This window comes from Engraulis encrasicolus, chromosome 14 (genome assembly GCF_034702125.1).
Source record: "Engraulis encrasicolus isolate BLACKSEA-1 chromosome 14, IST_EnEncr_1.0, whole genome shotgun sequence".
Taxonomy (NCBI): Eukaryota; Metazoa; Chordata; class Actinopteri; order Clupeiformes; family Engraulidae; genus Engraulis; species Engraulis encrasicolus.
The window spans coordinates 10,139,372-10,156,197 of record NC_085870.1 but is presented as its reverse complement, the minus strand read 5'-3'; the positions used below and the strand labels follow the sequence as shown (position 1 = coordinate 10,156,197).

The following is a 16,826-nucleotide window of genomic DNA, read 5'->3' as shown; positions in this document are numbered from 1 at the left end:
AAGTGGGCTGCTTATCTATTTGTGGAAAGCAGGGAGAACAAAAACAATGTGCTGGCAGGCCCTGCCAAAATCAATACCTGCTCTTTGGTTGTCGCCACTGCCATTATTTCCCACACTTCACAGCTGAGCGATAGAGCTTCCCTCCCAGCACTCACACACATCATGCCTAGCACTGGAGATAGAAAGATACACTGGGCCAATATACATTTTGGAGTATTTTTTTGAGATTATGGGGCCTTTATTATGACAGGACAGTGTGAGAGGAGACACGAGGTGAGCAGGAGACTTACAGGGTAGGGTTGGAAAATGACCCAGGCCGGACTCAAACCTGGCTCCCCATGGGTATGCAAGCCCATGTGGGGCTTAGCATGCTGCACCACAGCGTTCCCTCGCATAATTTATAAACATTTACATTACACTTTCAAAGTGACTTATTGAACACATTGGTTACAGTCCCCGGATCAACGTGGGGTTAGGTGCCTTGTTCAAGAGCACTTTAGGCATGGCTGGGGATGTAGGGAGAGGTAAGGGTGGGATTCGAACCTGCAACCCTCTAAATCTTCAGACCACCTCCATAACCATTAGACCCTGGCAATCCAGTATGAGCCTCACAGAAATCATAAAACATTAGTTTAATGATGGGTATGCTTAGGCAAGAGCACAGCTGTGTGATAGAAGTGGTAACATGCCAACATGGGGAACTCTCGGCTGAATGGGACTCAAATCAGACAATATGTGTAGAAAGGTGAGTCATTCGAGGAATGGGGAAATGCTCAAAGGCCGACCAACTAAGCACAAGGAAATAAGCAAACACAACCGAATCCAAAAGGTGACATCAAGCCAGCCGCCAAATTCCAACACCTCAAGTGATTTGTCATCCCGACATGCATTACTATGCATTCCAATGTGGTTTCTATTGTTTAACTGTCCTTAAAACAATGTGACAAAGCATTAAACGAAAAACACTGTTTGCTCCTAACAATAGAGAGACAGTTTTAAAGGCATCATTGCGCAGTGCAGTTGATTCTTCAGCCTTGTGGGTCTTTATTAAAAGGTGTCAAAGTTTCTAGAATATCGCAAAGGCAGTGTCAATTCAACACTTTGAGTTGATTTAACATCTTCTACAGTTTTTTTTGGCCCCAGAATACTACGGGTTAAATAAACACTGCATTTTTACTGTGACCTGTACGGCATAGGCCAAGTCAAGTGATCTCTTGAACTAATATTTACACATTTCTACCACCACATCCTGGATAACTGGAGTCGTTAAGATGTAAATAAACGTTGGCAGCGCGAGGCTGAGGCTGTCTGGTTCACCCTATACTATGCTACTGGTATGAGTTCATTTTAATTACATTGATCACGCCCTCAGACACCAAGTCCTGATAGAAAAGATAAGAAATAATAAGGAACTCTGTGCTCCCGGATTGTGTGTCTGTCCAATAACAAATAACTTCCATGACTAACGCTGCTCCTAAGTCAGTGGAGCCTTGCTTAGTGGACGAGTCTTGCAGCACCAAGTGAAAGTGTCTTTACAATGCCAGGGAGAGTGCCCAGATCCCTCTGTCTGCTACTGTTTCACACAACCTACAGAGGGCTGTCTGCCATCAAAAAGAAAGAGAATGAAACGAGTAGAGTTAGGGGCAGGAAACGAGGGCAAATAAGGTAAAAAAGTATCAAATAAAAACAAAATATGACAAAAAAGGTGGTGTGTGTGTGTGTGTGTGTGTGTGTGTGTGTGTGTGTGTGTGTGTGTGTGTGTGTGTGTGTGTGTGTGTGTGTGTGTGTGTGTGTGTGTGTGTGTGTGTGTGTGTTGGGAGGGGGGTAATGGGGTAGTGGGTGGGTGGGTGCTGACATAAAGGAACACTACATCCTTGTTCCTCATTTATGCAGTGTAGCCAAGGCTGCCCTACAGGAGGAATTCAGAAAATGTGACTCAACCACTTGAAGTTTTTGAGTGAAGGTGTAGCCAACGAGTAACTATATAGCTGGAGGGCTAAATCGTGTCATTCAGTCCCACATTCACAAGCCAGATTATTAATAGAAAATAAAAACTTTGTCTCCATAGCAACTGTTATAGTCCATATGGAAAGTGTCTCCTCCTGTTGCCAGGACAACCAGCCCACGATGAACTCGCTGCTGAGCAATGCACTGAGCCAGTGATCTTTCCATAAACAGGCTGGACAACTGAAAGACAATGAAGGGAGAGAGGGAGGGTGGGAAGGAAAATGAAGGGAAAAAACAAAAGCTATCTGTCCGCTAATCACCACATTGGATCTGGCTTGCTTGGAGCTGTGGAAAGACTCAATCAAATCCACATGCAGTCTTTCTTTGAGTATTTTTTAGTGACTGAGAATTGGTTTTGCTATGTATCACCTTGTAACTTGAAATAAGGCTTAAATGGATAGTAGACTTGGATGATACTGTCAAATTGTCAGTTTAGAGCCCAGAGGAGGAAGTGAGACAGAACAATGTGACACAACAAACCATAGCAAGTACAAAGAAATAAATTAATGCTGGGTCCATCATACCCCACCTAAGCATCCCCGTTTTATTCACTATTGCAATGGTGAGGATTATTATCTACACAGGACAAAGACAAAGACCAGTTTTATAAGCAATGGAACACAAATGATTTTGACCTTTGACCTTGACCACATTTTGTCCAAAAGTTAATCAGGTCATCTAAGGGTCATTGGCAATCTTTTGTTTCGATTTCAAAAAATCTGATCGGTAGTTTTATGTTTTGCTCCGCCTACTGTCACTTCCAGTACCAGTGACAGATTATGACTCCAAGGGCCCCTGGGGCCAGACAACAACAAAAAAGCCCCCCCTCCATGGCATCCCCAACTTTCCAAAAAATGAGGGGGTTTAGTAAAGATGTTAGAGAGCGTTGGGGGTTGGGGGTTCTGGGGGTTCTCCCCCGAGAGAAAATGAAAATGAAGTGCAATTTTAACACAATATCAGAACACAAATATAGACTAATAAAGAAGAGGGGTTTTCGCAGCTCAGAGGGTTGGGCTTCAGGGCCCCCTTGACTCTTGGGCCACTGGACCTAGCCCCGGTAGGCCCATGGACTAATCCATCCTTGACGCCAACAAACATACATATAGAATAAAAGACAAAAGACAAACATAAACCAGAAATAATACCACTTCTTATCCTCTCTAGCAGGGATTTATATTAGCCCTCTGCAAAAAAAACCCTAAATGTTTATATCACAATGCATACGCAAAGTCAGTTTCCTTTAAAGATCTTTTCGGGCCATGGTTTTTTGAAAACATACAATACAACATTTCGCATTTGCTAAAACCTCCAGAATAGGAACTGTGACAAGTGATGTGAGTTTGTCATGTGGGGAAAAGACCAATGAGGCGGCATAGTGTGCACTGCAGCTGCTGCACACTGACAACTTAGTACAGCAGCCCAGAAAAGCAGGATAACTCCGCTAATCTGAACTTTTCCCCTTTACGGACACATATTTTCCTCTCTCTGCAGCCTCCCCTCCCCTTTCCGCCTCTTGCTCCTTTTTTCCCCCTCTCTCTCTCTCTCTCTCTCTCTCTCTCTCTCTCTCTCTCTCTCTCTCAAGACCTCTGTGTTGAGGAGGTCCTGGACGCCCAGGAACCACAGCCTGCTCAACTCTGGGAAGATTCCACCATCATCATCACAACTCTCGCTCTTGGAATATGTTCAGTGGGAAAAAAATGAAAGCGAAAAAAAACACACACCACACACACAGGAGGCCCAACATCTGCTTGCCTCTGTGTATCTGTTATGGTGTGGGGTAAGTCCCTTCTTACATCCACATCCACACAGCAAACAGGCAAAACAACATGCCCCAGAAAAAGGGCCCACCACCATCTTTCAAGTAAACAGCCAAAAGTAGCCCCCCGCCTCAATGCATCTGAAGCTTCTTAAAACTGCCACTGAAGCTTGGTCTCAAGTGGACCATAAACGCATGACTCTCCTCGTCTCGGGCTACGAAATGTGAGTTCAAAATGAGAGTTTCGGGGCCCCATCCAAGACTTATCTATTTTTGAACCCAAATATTTGAAGAGCTCTTTTCCAAAATGAGATATATCCATTTTATAGAATGTTGGGAAATTGACATTTTTGTATTGGGCATTCCATTGAAATGCATTGCAAAATGCATTTTTATAGAGGTTTTAAAGTATGTTCTCAAAATATTTGAATGGCAAGAATTCACACATATATGATAGGACATCTTAACAGTCAATTCTAATATTAAAATGCAAAAAGTCAAAAATGGTGTATATAGCGTTTTGGAAAAGAGCTCTTCATTTGTAGAGAGCGAAAATGTCACAGCGTTGGGTTTACCCGCGCAGCCCAGTTCTCAACGGTGACTCATGCAGTTAATGCAGAACTCCACATGAGAACTCTAACATGACACACATGAGAACACAGAGGGGACATTTGACTGAAAAAATTTTATGGAAAGGGGACAGCAATTCCACAGAACAGGCCGAAATGTGAGACATATGTAAATGCTGTACTTACGTTCCCAGGACCTCTTTGAAGTCAAACACCTCCTTGATGTCACACGTTTTCTTCTTCCATGAGTGTCCATCTTGACCCAATGGCATTTTCCTGTTGTTGCGATCAACTACAGGAAGGCTGAAGGGAACACGAAAAAGAACTTCTAGTCACCCAATTTAGAATGGAATAGAATAGAATAGAATAGAATAGAATAGAATAGAATAGAATAGAATAGAATAGCATAGCATAGAATAGAATAGAATAGAATAGAAAGCCTTTATTGTCCTTACACAAAGTAAAGTATACTGAGATCTCAGCTTCCCTACAAGGTGCACAGTCCTTTACAGATGAACACAGTTACTTCCAGCAAGATACCTACCTACAGTCCATACAGTATACTGCAGAGTAAACCTCAAGACACCTATCAGTGGATGGCTCAAGTAAGAAATACTTAGTGCTGTGTAAGCTCTGAAATGGGATGATAAGGAGTAGCCAATGGAAATCACAAAGGGTTAAGGAATGTTGCAAATCCAGATCCCCTATCAGGAAGAAGGATTCTTCACAAAAACAGTAGAGAATGCAAAACAAATCAGACCGCTTTCGAATTTTGTTTAAGTTATACTATATCTACCTATCTACAATCTAACCTTACTTTACCTACTGTAGCTATACAGTAGGTCAATAGCTATGTAGTTATAGGTATACAGTATAGCCTACAGGTATAGCTGTGATTGTACACACATTTCTAAAATAGCAATAAAAAACACTATTCTTTGTGTCCAAAAGGTCATCCCAGTTCAAGGTACACTGTGACTGCAGGCTAAATAGGCCCTATATACAGTAGCTTGTGGAATGGCACTCGGCAGGTCTGCTGCTAAGGTCATCAAGATACTGTTTGCTTCACACAGGGCAGAATATGGTTCAAATCACTTCCTCATTCCCCCAACTCCCTCCTGTTCATCTTTAAAAAAAACAACAACAAAAAACATTTCATTTTTTCACACATTTTCAGGCAACTGAAAACCACTCATCTTATCACACACCATATAAAAGTTGTGATGGCAAGACATAAGCAGAAGTGTACAATGGTGCTTTTTGTATCACCATAATGTGCACCATTCCACCACTGGAAGGTTGTAATAGTCATTGCAAAGACTGCCATAGTGCTACACCAGTGTTTCCCAACCAGGGGTACGTGTACCACTAGGGCAGTGTTTCCCAAACTTTTTTGTCACGCGTACCCCCTAAGCCTCTTAGTTGTGCCATTAGTAACCCTTAATTTATGTTCTATATCGCTTTCTCTGTCCTGATGTGACTGCTCCATACATATGTAATTTTTCCAAGTACCCCCTGCAGTGTGCTCGCGTACCCCTAGTGGTACACGTACCCCTGGTTGGGAAACACTGCACTAGGGGTACAGGAGCACACTGCAGGGAGTACTTGGAAAATGTTCATTTTAACAAATGCATGGAGAACCATTATAGTCACGTTTACAACATTTCACAGACTTTACTCAGACTTTAGTTACTACCATGCTGGTATCCGCAAATTTGTAACACGGGCCATGTCTTAACAGAGTTCAGCTAAAAGACTAACACTGAAAGGTGAAGTGAAGTCCTTAGCCTCAGCTTGTTCATTGACTTACTGTGTGTTGCTGTGAGTGGATGCATTAACAAGCTCGTCAAACTGAAAGCACAGTTCTTCTTTTTAAATATAGCCAACCTAAATTGAGCTTCTTTTTTGCTATGCTAAAGCATTTCCTGACTTTATTGCATGGTGACAGCGACATGGAGAAAAACTACTTTCCTCCCTCGGAGCAGACTAGACGATACCCTTCATCATGCACCACCCTCTGTAGTGGATAACCTTTCTGTTTGTTTCCATTTTAAGTAATGACCTGGCCGCCTCAATAGTGCCCAACACAACAGACAACACCACTAGCCCTGCCACTGGAACTTTCCAGGAAGGGTCAGCAGCAGTGTTGCCAGATTTGTTTGATCAAAACACGCCCAAAAGGTTCTCAAAAACGGCCACAATGCGCTAAATTCCACCCAATTTCAACAAATTGCATTGGTTTCTATGGGCACAAAGCGGCTTAAAAAAACGGCAAATGGCCAATTTTTCCCCTTTTTACCCGCAGACGGCCATCCCAAGTAGCCCAATCGGGCGGGCAACTGCCCAATCTGGCAACACTGGTCAGCCGCTTCTATCAGGGCTTCTTCTGTGTGCTGCTGACTGATAGAGCGCTGCCAAGTCCTGTGGCCGCCTGGGATGCATTTAGGAGGTGTCTGTCTACGCTTGGTCTGTGTGGTATGGTACACACTTACGCAAGTGTCCTCCTTTACTGCACATCTTTGGTACCACTGACTAGGTCATGTTTTCAGTTTCACAAATGTGTTCAAACATGGCAAGGGCTGACGTATGCGGGCTGACCAGCTCAGGCAACATTAACATAGGCCTATACGATTTTAGACTCACAGAAGCTGCAGGAGTGTAGGGGATTTTAATCCTAGATTTGACAAACCAAATATGTAATACTATAGACTGTCTAGGGAAGCCACAGCAACCTTGTTAAAAATAAATTAATGAATCAGCTGAGTAAAACACTGTGGAGCAGAGGGAAATAGTTCATGATTGAGTGCATACAGTAGCTTAAAGCAGTAATGAAGAGACTGAAACCTGAAGAACTTCAGTTTGGTTAATGCCAAATTAGCGCATCAGCAACTTGCTGTAAGTAATGTGAGGGTCATACTGTCACTGTAGAAACACGCTCGGAACTCCAAGGCCCCTGTCCAAACTAGGGTTGGAGGCTGGAGCTGTGCAAGTTTCCATGGAAACCTTGAAATAAAGGAACTACACTATCTCTCTCTCTCTCTCTCTCTCTCTCTCTCTCTCTCTCTCTCACACTCTCTCACACTCTCTCTATCTCTCTCTATCTCTCTGCAAAACACCAACTGCATTCTCGCACAAAAGCAACAGGTGTGCTGTTTGCTATTTATTTTAGTCATTTAGTCTTACCTCAACACACACACACACACACACACACACACACACACACACACTCACACACACACACACACACACACACACACACACACACACACACACACACACACACACATACACACACACACACACACACACACACACACACACACACACCTCCTGTCAGTCTGGTACATTCCGTCTGCCATGAAACTGCTCTGTAAATCAAGTTCCTCATTATTTAAACTCAGTGCGGATGGGAGAAAAAGTCAGGTCATTTTTTGCAATTCATCCGCCACGGCTTCTTGGTAGCAGGCACGAGGAAGTATCAAGATTTTTAGTACACAAGCCGTGTGCTGCAATGTGCTTAAGACCACAGAAGGCCCCAAGTGTATACTGGGCTTCACAGGAAACAAGAACTTACGCTCACTGGCTTGCTTAATGTGTGACAAGTAGCCTATATGGGGCTATTCTGAAGCAGCTACAGACCACAGCCTACTTTCAAACTGGCTATTTGCAACGTGACATCGTTGCATTGTTGGTGCATTAGTATTACATGGGAGAAACTTTCACCATTTGTCGCATTAAGACAAAAAAAATCTAATTGCAACCTCTTCAGAGAAACACAGCATTCCAAAGAGGTGACATTTCAGGAGAGTTGAGACACTACTGTAGTAGAACACTTTAGTATGTCACACTGATTTGGCTACTGGCACATGTCTTACCTCAGGCAACAACCATCATTAGCAGAGAGATCAACATGGCGAACATGTTCTTGACGTGATGAAAGAAATAGTATTGTGACATTCCATTGTTGTTTTGGGATGAGTAAAAAAAGGTTGGCTTTTTTTCTACAGACATTGAGCATGCCATACAAATCTCAGATGACAGTCACATTTTTTGACTCTGTCCTCTGGCACCGTCATCCTCAGTCACAACAAAAGACAATACTATACATTAATGTCATGCTATCAGGAATCCAAGATCCAGGTCAACAAAAATGATTTCACCTTTGACTGTAGGAGAAAATGTGCATCGGACAAAGCACAAACAAGGGCGTTCACCATAAATATCGGAACATTTGAATGGCAAATATTGAGGAGGGGTTAAAATACAGGCTCGGATTGTTCTGTATTTTGATAATGGAAATGGGTAGAGGGACAACTGCTTGAGAGAAGAGAGAGAGCATGCAGGTTAGGCAACGACAAGGATTCCCAAGCTGGAGAGGATCGTCTGTGTCAACTAGGGATATGTCAGTCAGGGACACCAGCTAACAAGAAAGGCTGTCATCTTGTAGCCAGGGATCGGATAAAACAATCGGACTTTCACAAATAAACTAGCATCTAGTTTTTTCGGTACATGCAACATTTCCATACAATGCATGTGTATTAAAAAAAACACACGTAGGCAAGATACTCACTGGTTTCCCATGGCTGCTCAGTGGACAGAAGAGACATACAGAAAAGTGACACGACACCGTTTTAATATCGGACTGGCTGGCAGGCACTGGGGTGGGCGTCAGCCGCCTCCTGGGTCATGCCAACCTGTGACAACACTGTGACTCTAGGGAAAGGAGGGCTTCGTGACACCACCAGCGTTGCACTTGAGGACTTCCCTTTTAGGTGTGACACTCTGTGACAGACAGGCAGCGCGGTGCTCTAATACACATACACTGACAGGATGTGGGAAGACACCTTTGCGTAGTTCCACTGCCGAACCAAATAAGGTTCAGCAGCAGCCAGCTGCACTCTGCCGACAGCTGACAGGTGGACAAGGCTTTCACAGTCACTCACTCACAGCATCTATTCACCCCTCAAGAAAAGAGGCTTCCCAACTGAGTGCAACTGAAGAACTGACACGGCCTGCATTACTGGATTTCCCTGCTGGACAACTCAGTAGCCTGTAGTGCAGTGGGACACTCTACTAGTGGTTGAAAAGACTTAACTAGCACTACAATACAACTAAAATACAACACTACAACTAGCACTACAATACCATGACACTACAGAGTCTTTATAAGTGCATTGCATCTTAGTCATTGCCGTTCTGGTAACAGCACAGTTATAGCAAGGGACATGTCTTCAGGCAGTTTTAAGATGAAAACTATAAAATAAAATAAAAAATAGCATGGCCAGAGAACTTAGAGAACAACTGGAAGTACAGGGCGGAAGTAAAACTCCATCATTTAACTCATGGGGAGATGTAAAATGAGTTTATTTCCAGAGATGGTACATCCTTAAAGCTGAAAACAATTACCCGCCCAAAGACCAGCAAGGCCTCTCTGACTAAGTCATAACAACACAGGGACCATTTCTGAGGTAGGCTATCTAGTATGTCACAGGCAGTTTTATTGTCCCATTTAGCCACGCTTGCTGACAAGGATCATTTCCTGATTGAGAAATATTCCGTACTATGATAAGGGATGATCTGTGCAGCAGAGCAGTGCACGACAGAGCATTCCAACTGCAGCACAGATTTAAGTCATGAGTTCAACAACCACGGGGGAGGTTCTTTCTACGTACACCCGACTTGGGCAATAGTAACTTGTCATATACCCCAGAACTTATTAACATGAACGGCATGACCCTAGGAAGTGCAACTACCATGTCCAAAGAAGAGGAGGCTCAAAGTTGCCTTGTGTTTTGCATGTGCCTACCATAAACTGCAACTGACAAGGACCAAGGACCGAGTTTCTGATTGAGGACCCAGTGCACAGTCTGATCAACTCTATAGACTGGTAGACTAGACAGGGAGTATGGCCTCAGTTTTGCAGCCTGACCACCACAGATCATAATAAGCAAACTATCTATGACCAAACTAGAGCTGGACTCTAGAATTCAATTCTGGCTTGAGCTATCTCAAGTTCTGGCCAATAATAGCAAGCCAGGCATATTACACTGAGCATATCTTTATAGGCATAATGCAAATGACCAGTCAATGTGTTAACCCTGAGCAAGTGTAGAAAGAACAGGCTAAAGAGATAGATGCACAGGTGACAGGTAGGCTAAAGAGCAGTCGGCTGTGCATTCAGACAGTTGCCAAAGCGTCAGAAGAGACGCCATACATTCACGATCCTTTTGAGATAATGCTACCTACACACGACTGACTGGACTGACAGAGTGAGAGCTGAGGGATTTGTTATGGTCGAGTAGCACATTAAACAGGTTCTTAATAAAATCCAACACGCCATAACTCGTCTCGACTATTGTAAACAGTTATCTTTGCCTAACCATCTTTACGCAGCGTAATGCGTAAAGGGAAAGTGAGTTTTGTTGTAAGGGATCAGAATGCTTCTTGTCCCCATTCTCCGTCTAACACACTGACGACTTCTCTGAATGAGCCCTTCAGTTGAACAGGCGTCTATGAACGCGCCACCAGATATGCATAAGTGATGTCTCTATTAAATATTAATACCCCTAAAACCACTGTCCTTCCTATGAATGGCGATCGCCAAAAAGTCAGCAAGTCTCCTCTAATGCACATGGCTTTACTACAGGAAAACAGGCCACCAGATAGGCTATATAGCCTGTTATCCATCATGTATAACAAAAACTCATTGCAGAATTGGGTGGACTTCTTCGTATGAGAACTTGGCTTCTATTACTAGCGAGAAGGTTCCCCAAACATTCAGATATTGTCTCGTAGGCCCTACTGCACAATGCTTACCATCAAGCGGCCACTAAATGTGGAATTACCTGTAAATTTTCGGGGTCTTGTGGATGGTTCTCCGACTGCCCGTATGGAATAGAACTAGGACTGTTCACTGTCCGTTCACTGAAAACTGGATCCTTGGACAAACCCACCAGCACTTTCCTGTCGTCAGACAAATGGTAGCAGCTATGGGGAGTGGCTTAACCGTGAAGGGGGAAGATCATTTATATTCTAAACCAATACAAAACTGTATTGTCCACACAGGTAATCGAAACAATTACGCCTGTTCTGGCATCCTGCCAGGGACTGTGCTGTGCATTCACTATACGCCTTTTTTTATAATACAAGTAGGCCTAAAGTTACCTGTTTTCTTTGTACAATCTTGCGGTTGAAAAGCAGTGGGGTGGTAACACTGACATGATGAGTAGCCTATGTGCGAAAAACAAGAGTCGTAAATTACTGGCCGAGGACTGTCCTTTTGCCCCATATATAGTTGAACAACTACGCCATCTGGTGATCACTACAGGCAGTTAGGCAATCAGACTGAACTCAGAAAAGGAATTGCACCACACAAAATTCTTTCCCGTTGTTTTGAAAGAAAAAAATGAAGAAAGAAAAAGAAACACACGAATGCATCTGTTTCATTGACCACCCTTGTCTATAGGGATGAACGTCTCAAATCCATTAGTGCTATTATTCACCTTGTGAATATGTATGGTGGATATGTGTGCAATGTTGTGTGTGATGTCTTTGTGTCTTCTTCTGTGTTTATGTATGTATGCTACATGACACCTTACTTTCCCTCGAGATCAAAAATGATACTCTACTCTTTCTACTCTAGGGGTAACGTTGTTTGCATGAACGTTGTTGTGTCCATATGCAATGTTTAAAGGGGCATTCCAACGGTGGAGACATGAATATTGAAAATGGGTCATGTATGTTGTAGAATAGTAGCATAAATGTCTAATTTGGTGCCTTCTTGGTCGAGAAAAGGCAGAAAGGGACTTTTATGTGCTTGTGGATTTGTGACAACAATCCCCATAATGCTCATTATTATAACCCCCATTGCAATGCTCAAGTTCCACAGGCCACACCCAGGCAGCTCTGCCAGTGACTTACTGGAGCCTCAATGCCAGTGATTTCAAAAGCACTGGCACCCTGATCTGTGATAGGTCTGTTAGCGCATTGGGTCCACCCCCCTATGGCCGGGGTTGAAAGGGTGGGAAAAAGGCTTGTAGTCTCAACAGAAATCCACCTCTCTTACTGTTCTGGCCTCACAGTTGTCCTAGTAACTGCTATCCAGACAGCTAAACAATCCCATTAGAAAACACTTGAGACACCGAGGGTGAAGTTTGGTCGTTTATGGATGATTGTGAAACTGAAAAACATACAAATTCATTCGTATAAATCTCTTGTGTTGATATGGATATTCGAATCAAATAACATAAAAGTTACATAAAAACGGCATTGTCTATATGAATTTCACTGCCGTAATATTGGAGCTAAGCTAACATGAATTCATTGAGAGTAAAATGACAAATTAAGAAGCTGGTGTACTAGTTAAGTCGGAACAGATATAACATCAAATAAAAATATTATTCACAACTTACAGAGATTGCCTTTAGCTGCGTTCAAGGAACGAGAAGTTAAACTGGTGGGTTTCATGTAGCGCTTGAGATAACTGTCAAAGAACCATGGGCATTCTAAGGTCTCGCAGCTGGAGTACAAATGTAAACATATGTCAAAATAAGGGTTTTCCTGTTAAAGGCTGGCGTAGCCAGAACACTCCCCGCCTGGTATCATTAATGATGCCATATTTACACTACAACAATGTCTGATACTTAATCGCTCTCCCCGCCATTCTCTGATGGGAGTGGCGAGATCGTGGAGCTCCATGGAGCTGGGCCTGGGTGCAGCGCTGTTGGGTGCCTATTGCTGTCACACTCAGTGCATTTGATTACCACCTCACAATTGCGGGCTACATGCTTGTTTGATGCACAACACTTAAAACATATGTTCTTCTCCTGTAGAATCCTTTTTCGTTCATCAATTGTCATTTCTCTGAAACCCCGGCATACTTGCAGGGAATGTGGCTTGAGATGTAGAGGGCATTGTCTCTCTGGGTCTTCATTTGCAGTGGTGGAGTGTGAGTGGGCAGTGTCAGTTTTATACACAGAGACTGATCTTGTGTTACTACTGTGACTTTCACTGACCTTCCTGCTTGCTGTGGTCGGGGTGAGAAGGCTAAAGCTTGGGTCGTTGCGTGCCTTTGCTTGCCTGCGTATAAACTCTAGGAAGAAATGAAAAGGAGGATAATAAACCCTGAATTTCTCCTTGTATTGCGAGCCTTCCATGACCCACTTCTCCTGAAGTGAGTATGGCAGTTTCTCCACTATTGGATTTATCCCCCTTGCTGTGTCAAGGTAGGATAGGCCGGGTAGGTAACCTTCGTGCTTTGCGGAGTCGATCTCTAACAGCAAATCGTACAGCTCTCTAAGCTTATGGTACTCTTTGTGTGATATTTTAGGGAACTGTTCAAGTTTAGTGAAGAGAGCTCCCTCTACAGCCTCAGGCGCACCATACATCTCCTCTAACCTCTCCCATACGAGCCACAATCCTGCTGCCTGGTCCCTCACATTTACTGATCTAATGCGGCGTGCGTGTGTGGCAGATTCTGGGCCTAACCACCGTATTAACAAATCTAGCTCTTCCCCTGCTTTAAGATCTAGGCTCTCGATCGTATTCATGAATGAGCTTTTCCAGGATAAGTAATTTTCCGGCTTGTCATCGAACCTGGTCAGTCCTGATGACACAAGTTGACTTCTTACCAGGTACCTTGCTAAGTCAGATGTGGGTGTGTCACTGGGGTGATGTGCTGCTCTGGTTCTGGGAGGACTGTAGTTGTGGTGTGTGGGCATGTGGGCAGGTACGCTTGGTCTGGAAGAGCTGCGTTGTTCGTGCTTGGGTGCGTGGGCAGGTGAGGCTGGTCTGGCAGGGCTGTGCTCAGGGTGTCTGGTTGCGTTGGCAGGCGAGCTTACTCCGTGAGGGCTGCAGTTGGTGTGCTTGGGTGCGTGGGTGGTTGAGCCTGGTCTGGGGTGGCTGTCATCTGTCTGCTTGGGTGCGTAGATGGGCGGTCCGGGATGACTGTAGCTAGTGTCCTGGAGTGCGTGGTCAGGTGATCCGGGTCTGGGATCGCTGTAGTCTGCGTGCTTGGGTGCGTAGATGGGTAAGCTGGGTCTGGAATGTCTGTAGCTGGTGTGCTGGGGTGCATGGTCAGGTGATCTGGGTCTGGGGTGTCTGTAGCTGGTGTGCTGGGGTGCGTGGTCAGGTGATCCTGGTCTGGGATGTCTGTAGCTGGTGTGCTGGGGTGCATGGTCAGGTGATCTGGGTCTGGGGTGTCTGTAGCTGGTGTGCTGGGGTGCGTGGTCAGGTGATCCTGATCTGGGTTGTCTGTAGCCGGTGTGCTGGGGTGCATGGTCAGGTGATCCGGGTAGGGGATGTCTGTAGCCGGTGTGCTGGGGTGCGTGGTCGGGTGATTCAGGTCTGGGATGTCTGTAGCCGGTGTGCTGGGGTGCCTGGTCAGGTGATCCGGGTCTTGGATGGCTGTAGCGGGTGTGCTGAGGGGCATAGGCAGGCAAGCCTGGAGGAGGACTGTAGTTGCTGTCTCTGGATGTGTGAGCAGGTAAGCCTGATGATCTGAGTGGGGTGCTGTCACCATGTCTAGATGTGTGGGTAAACAAGCCTGCTGCAAGATGGTCATTCAGACTTTGATGCAAGTCTTGTTGAACTGAACGTGAGCTGTCACCGTGATGGCTGTGTCTTTCTACATAGTCCTTGGTGCGTTGTTCTGAACTTTGTGTAGGTAGTAGTATGTCTGGTCTACTGTGGTACTCCTTTTCAAAGTCTACAGCTGCAGCCTCCATTACAGCTGCTTCAGCCATAGCAGCCTCTGCCTCTCTCTCCCTCTCTAAGGCGATGAGTGTTGCGTCTAGTCGGGCCTTTTCCATTTTTAAATCAATCTCTTGACGTGAGTATGCAGCTCTTGCCTGCGCGGCTTGGGCTTTAGCACGTGCAGTAGCTGCTGCCAGCGCTAATGAAGCTGTACTCGTATGTGGGTTCACTGATCTCACGGATGCGTTTGTCCTGTCCATGGCTATGGATGCGTGATCTACCTTCCTCGCTGACGTGACGTTACAGTTGCGTGCTGGGTCTGTCTTCCGCTGGCACAACAATGCGGTCTGGTCATCAGCAGCTCTTCATAGGTCTCTCTTTTCACTGTTCTGGCCTCACAGTTGTCCTAGTAACTGCTATCCAGACAGCTAAACAATCCCATTAGAAAACACTTGAGACACCGAGGGTGAAGTTTGGTCGTTTATGGATGATTGTGAAACTGAAAAACATACAAATTCATTCGTATAAATCTCTTGTGTTGATATGGATATTCGAATCAAATAACATAAAAGTTACATAAAAACGGCATTGTCTATATGAATTTCACTGCCGTAATATTGGAGCTAAGCTAACATAAATTCATTGAGAGTAAAATGACAAATTAAGAAGCTGGTGTACTAGTTAAGTCGGAACAGATATAACATCAAATAAAAATATTATTCACAACTTACAGAGATTGCCTTTAGCTGCGTTCAAGGAACGAGAAGTTAAACTGGTGGATTTCATGTAGCGCTTGAGATAACTGTCAAAGAACCATGGGCATTCTAAGGTCTCGCAGCTGGAGTACAAATGTAAACATATGTCAAAATAAGGGTTTTCCTGTTAAAGGCTGGCGTAGCCAGAACACTTACACTTCCTCCTACATTGATGCAAAATGACGATTTTTGCATCATTGTAGGAGGAAGTGTTAAGCGGTGAATACGGATTTCTCCTGTCTCAGGGGGAATTGAGATAGTGTTGCATGGCCATTCAAAAGTATGACTGGGTGTCCAGCACTGGAAAGCCTAATGCAAATGGATGGCGTCCCTTTAATGCATATACTGAGTTTAATGCGTTATTAGGAATCCAGCACACTGAGGGGCGCTAGTGGGATGCTCACTATAAATGGGCATGATGAAGAAATGTAATGTGATTCATAAAGTGAAGTTATGAAGTAAAGCACCTCTGTTCCGTATACAACTGTGTGGTTAATGTCTGAACCTACCGAACAGCCTACACAACAAACGTCAATTGGCAATATGGCAATATGGCAATATGCTGATAGTGTGAGAAACACCCCATACCAAGATGGTGGCACACAAGGGTGTCCATGCTGAGAGGCTGACATCTTCTACTCAATATCCTTGTCATGACCAGTTCTATAATAATAATAATAATAATAATAATTGTATTTGTATAGCACTGTGTCATACAAGGCATGTAACTCAAAGTGCTTAACAAATGGAAAAAAAAACATTGTTAGAGATGGATTTAAAAGGAGAGGTATAGAGGAGAGGCAGAAATAGCAGGAAGGCAGGGGAAGAAGAGATAGACAGAGATTGTAGAGTCATAAGGTCAACGTAGGTTAGGACCAGGATTCTTAGATGCGTGAGGTCCATAGTGGCTGGGCCTATCATAAGTCATAGATAGTCACACAGAGATTGGGCGCTCAGGTGCGGCCCCTGGTGGCATCAGGGGTGAGGAAAAACTCCCTTTCGCTTGATTCATAGTTTGTAAGGGAAAAAAAAACAAAAAAAACAATA

The 16,826-nt window shown here is 44.2% G+C and overlaps 2 protein-coding genes and 1 long non-coding RNA gene across 4 annotated transcripts in view; all 3 read right to left on the bottom strand.

The window, feature by feature from the left end:
• Positions 1 to 11,288, bottom strand: part of LOC134462059 (calcium/calmodulin-dependent protein kinase type 1-like) — a 73,920-nt gene extending 62,632 nt beyond the window's left edge. Inside the window, exons 1-2 of one of the 2 annotated variants that reach the window (XM_063214911.1) lie at positions 11,178 to 11,288; positions 4,519 to 4,635 (exon numbers count right to left, since the gene is read on the bottom strand). In XM_063214911.1, the coding sequence (XP_063070981.1) occupies positions 4,519 to 4,604 (86 nt within the window). In that variant the 5' untranslated portion in view covers positions 4,605 to 4,635; positions 11,178 to 11,288. Of the gene's footprint in view, positions 1 to 4,518; positions 4,636 to 4,876; positions 5,414 to 11,177 lie in introns of those variants that run through there. The other variant, XM_063214910.1, reaches the window with a different exon arrangement.
• A 1,191-nt stretch (positions 11,289 to 12,479) lies between these two features.
• On the bottom strand, positions 12,480 to 14,097 carry LOC134463094 (uncharacterized). The gene is made up of 2 exons (XM_063216335.1): positions 12,744 to 14,097; positions 12,480 to 12,511 (listed from the first exon to the last, which is right to left on the bottom strand). Exon 1 carries the CDS (start codon positions 14,049 to 14,051, stop codon positions 12,975 to 12,977), a length of 1,077 nt encoding a protein of 358 aa, XP_063072405.1. The 5' UTR covers positions 14,052 to 14,097; the 3' UTR covers positions 12,480 to 12,511; positions 12,744 to 12,974.
• A 1,394-nt stretch (positions 14,098 to 15,491) lies between these two features.
• Positions 15,492 to 15,802, bottom strand: LOC134463093 (uncharacterized). The gene is made up of 2 exons (XR_010037632.1): positions 15,756 to 15,802; positions 15,492 to 15,523 (listed from the first exon to the last, which is right to left on the bottom strand). It is a non-coding gene; the product is annotated as an uncharacterized LOC134463093 (long non-coding RNA).
• Positions 15,803 to 16,826: the final 1,024 nt, after the last annotated feature.

Excerpts from the sequence above, each read along its gene's own strand:
- LOC134463094 (XM_063216335.1), bottom strand. The coding sequence starts at position 14,051 with ATGCCCACACACCACAACTACAGTCCTCCCAGAACCAGAGCAGCACAT.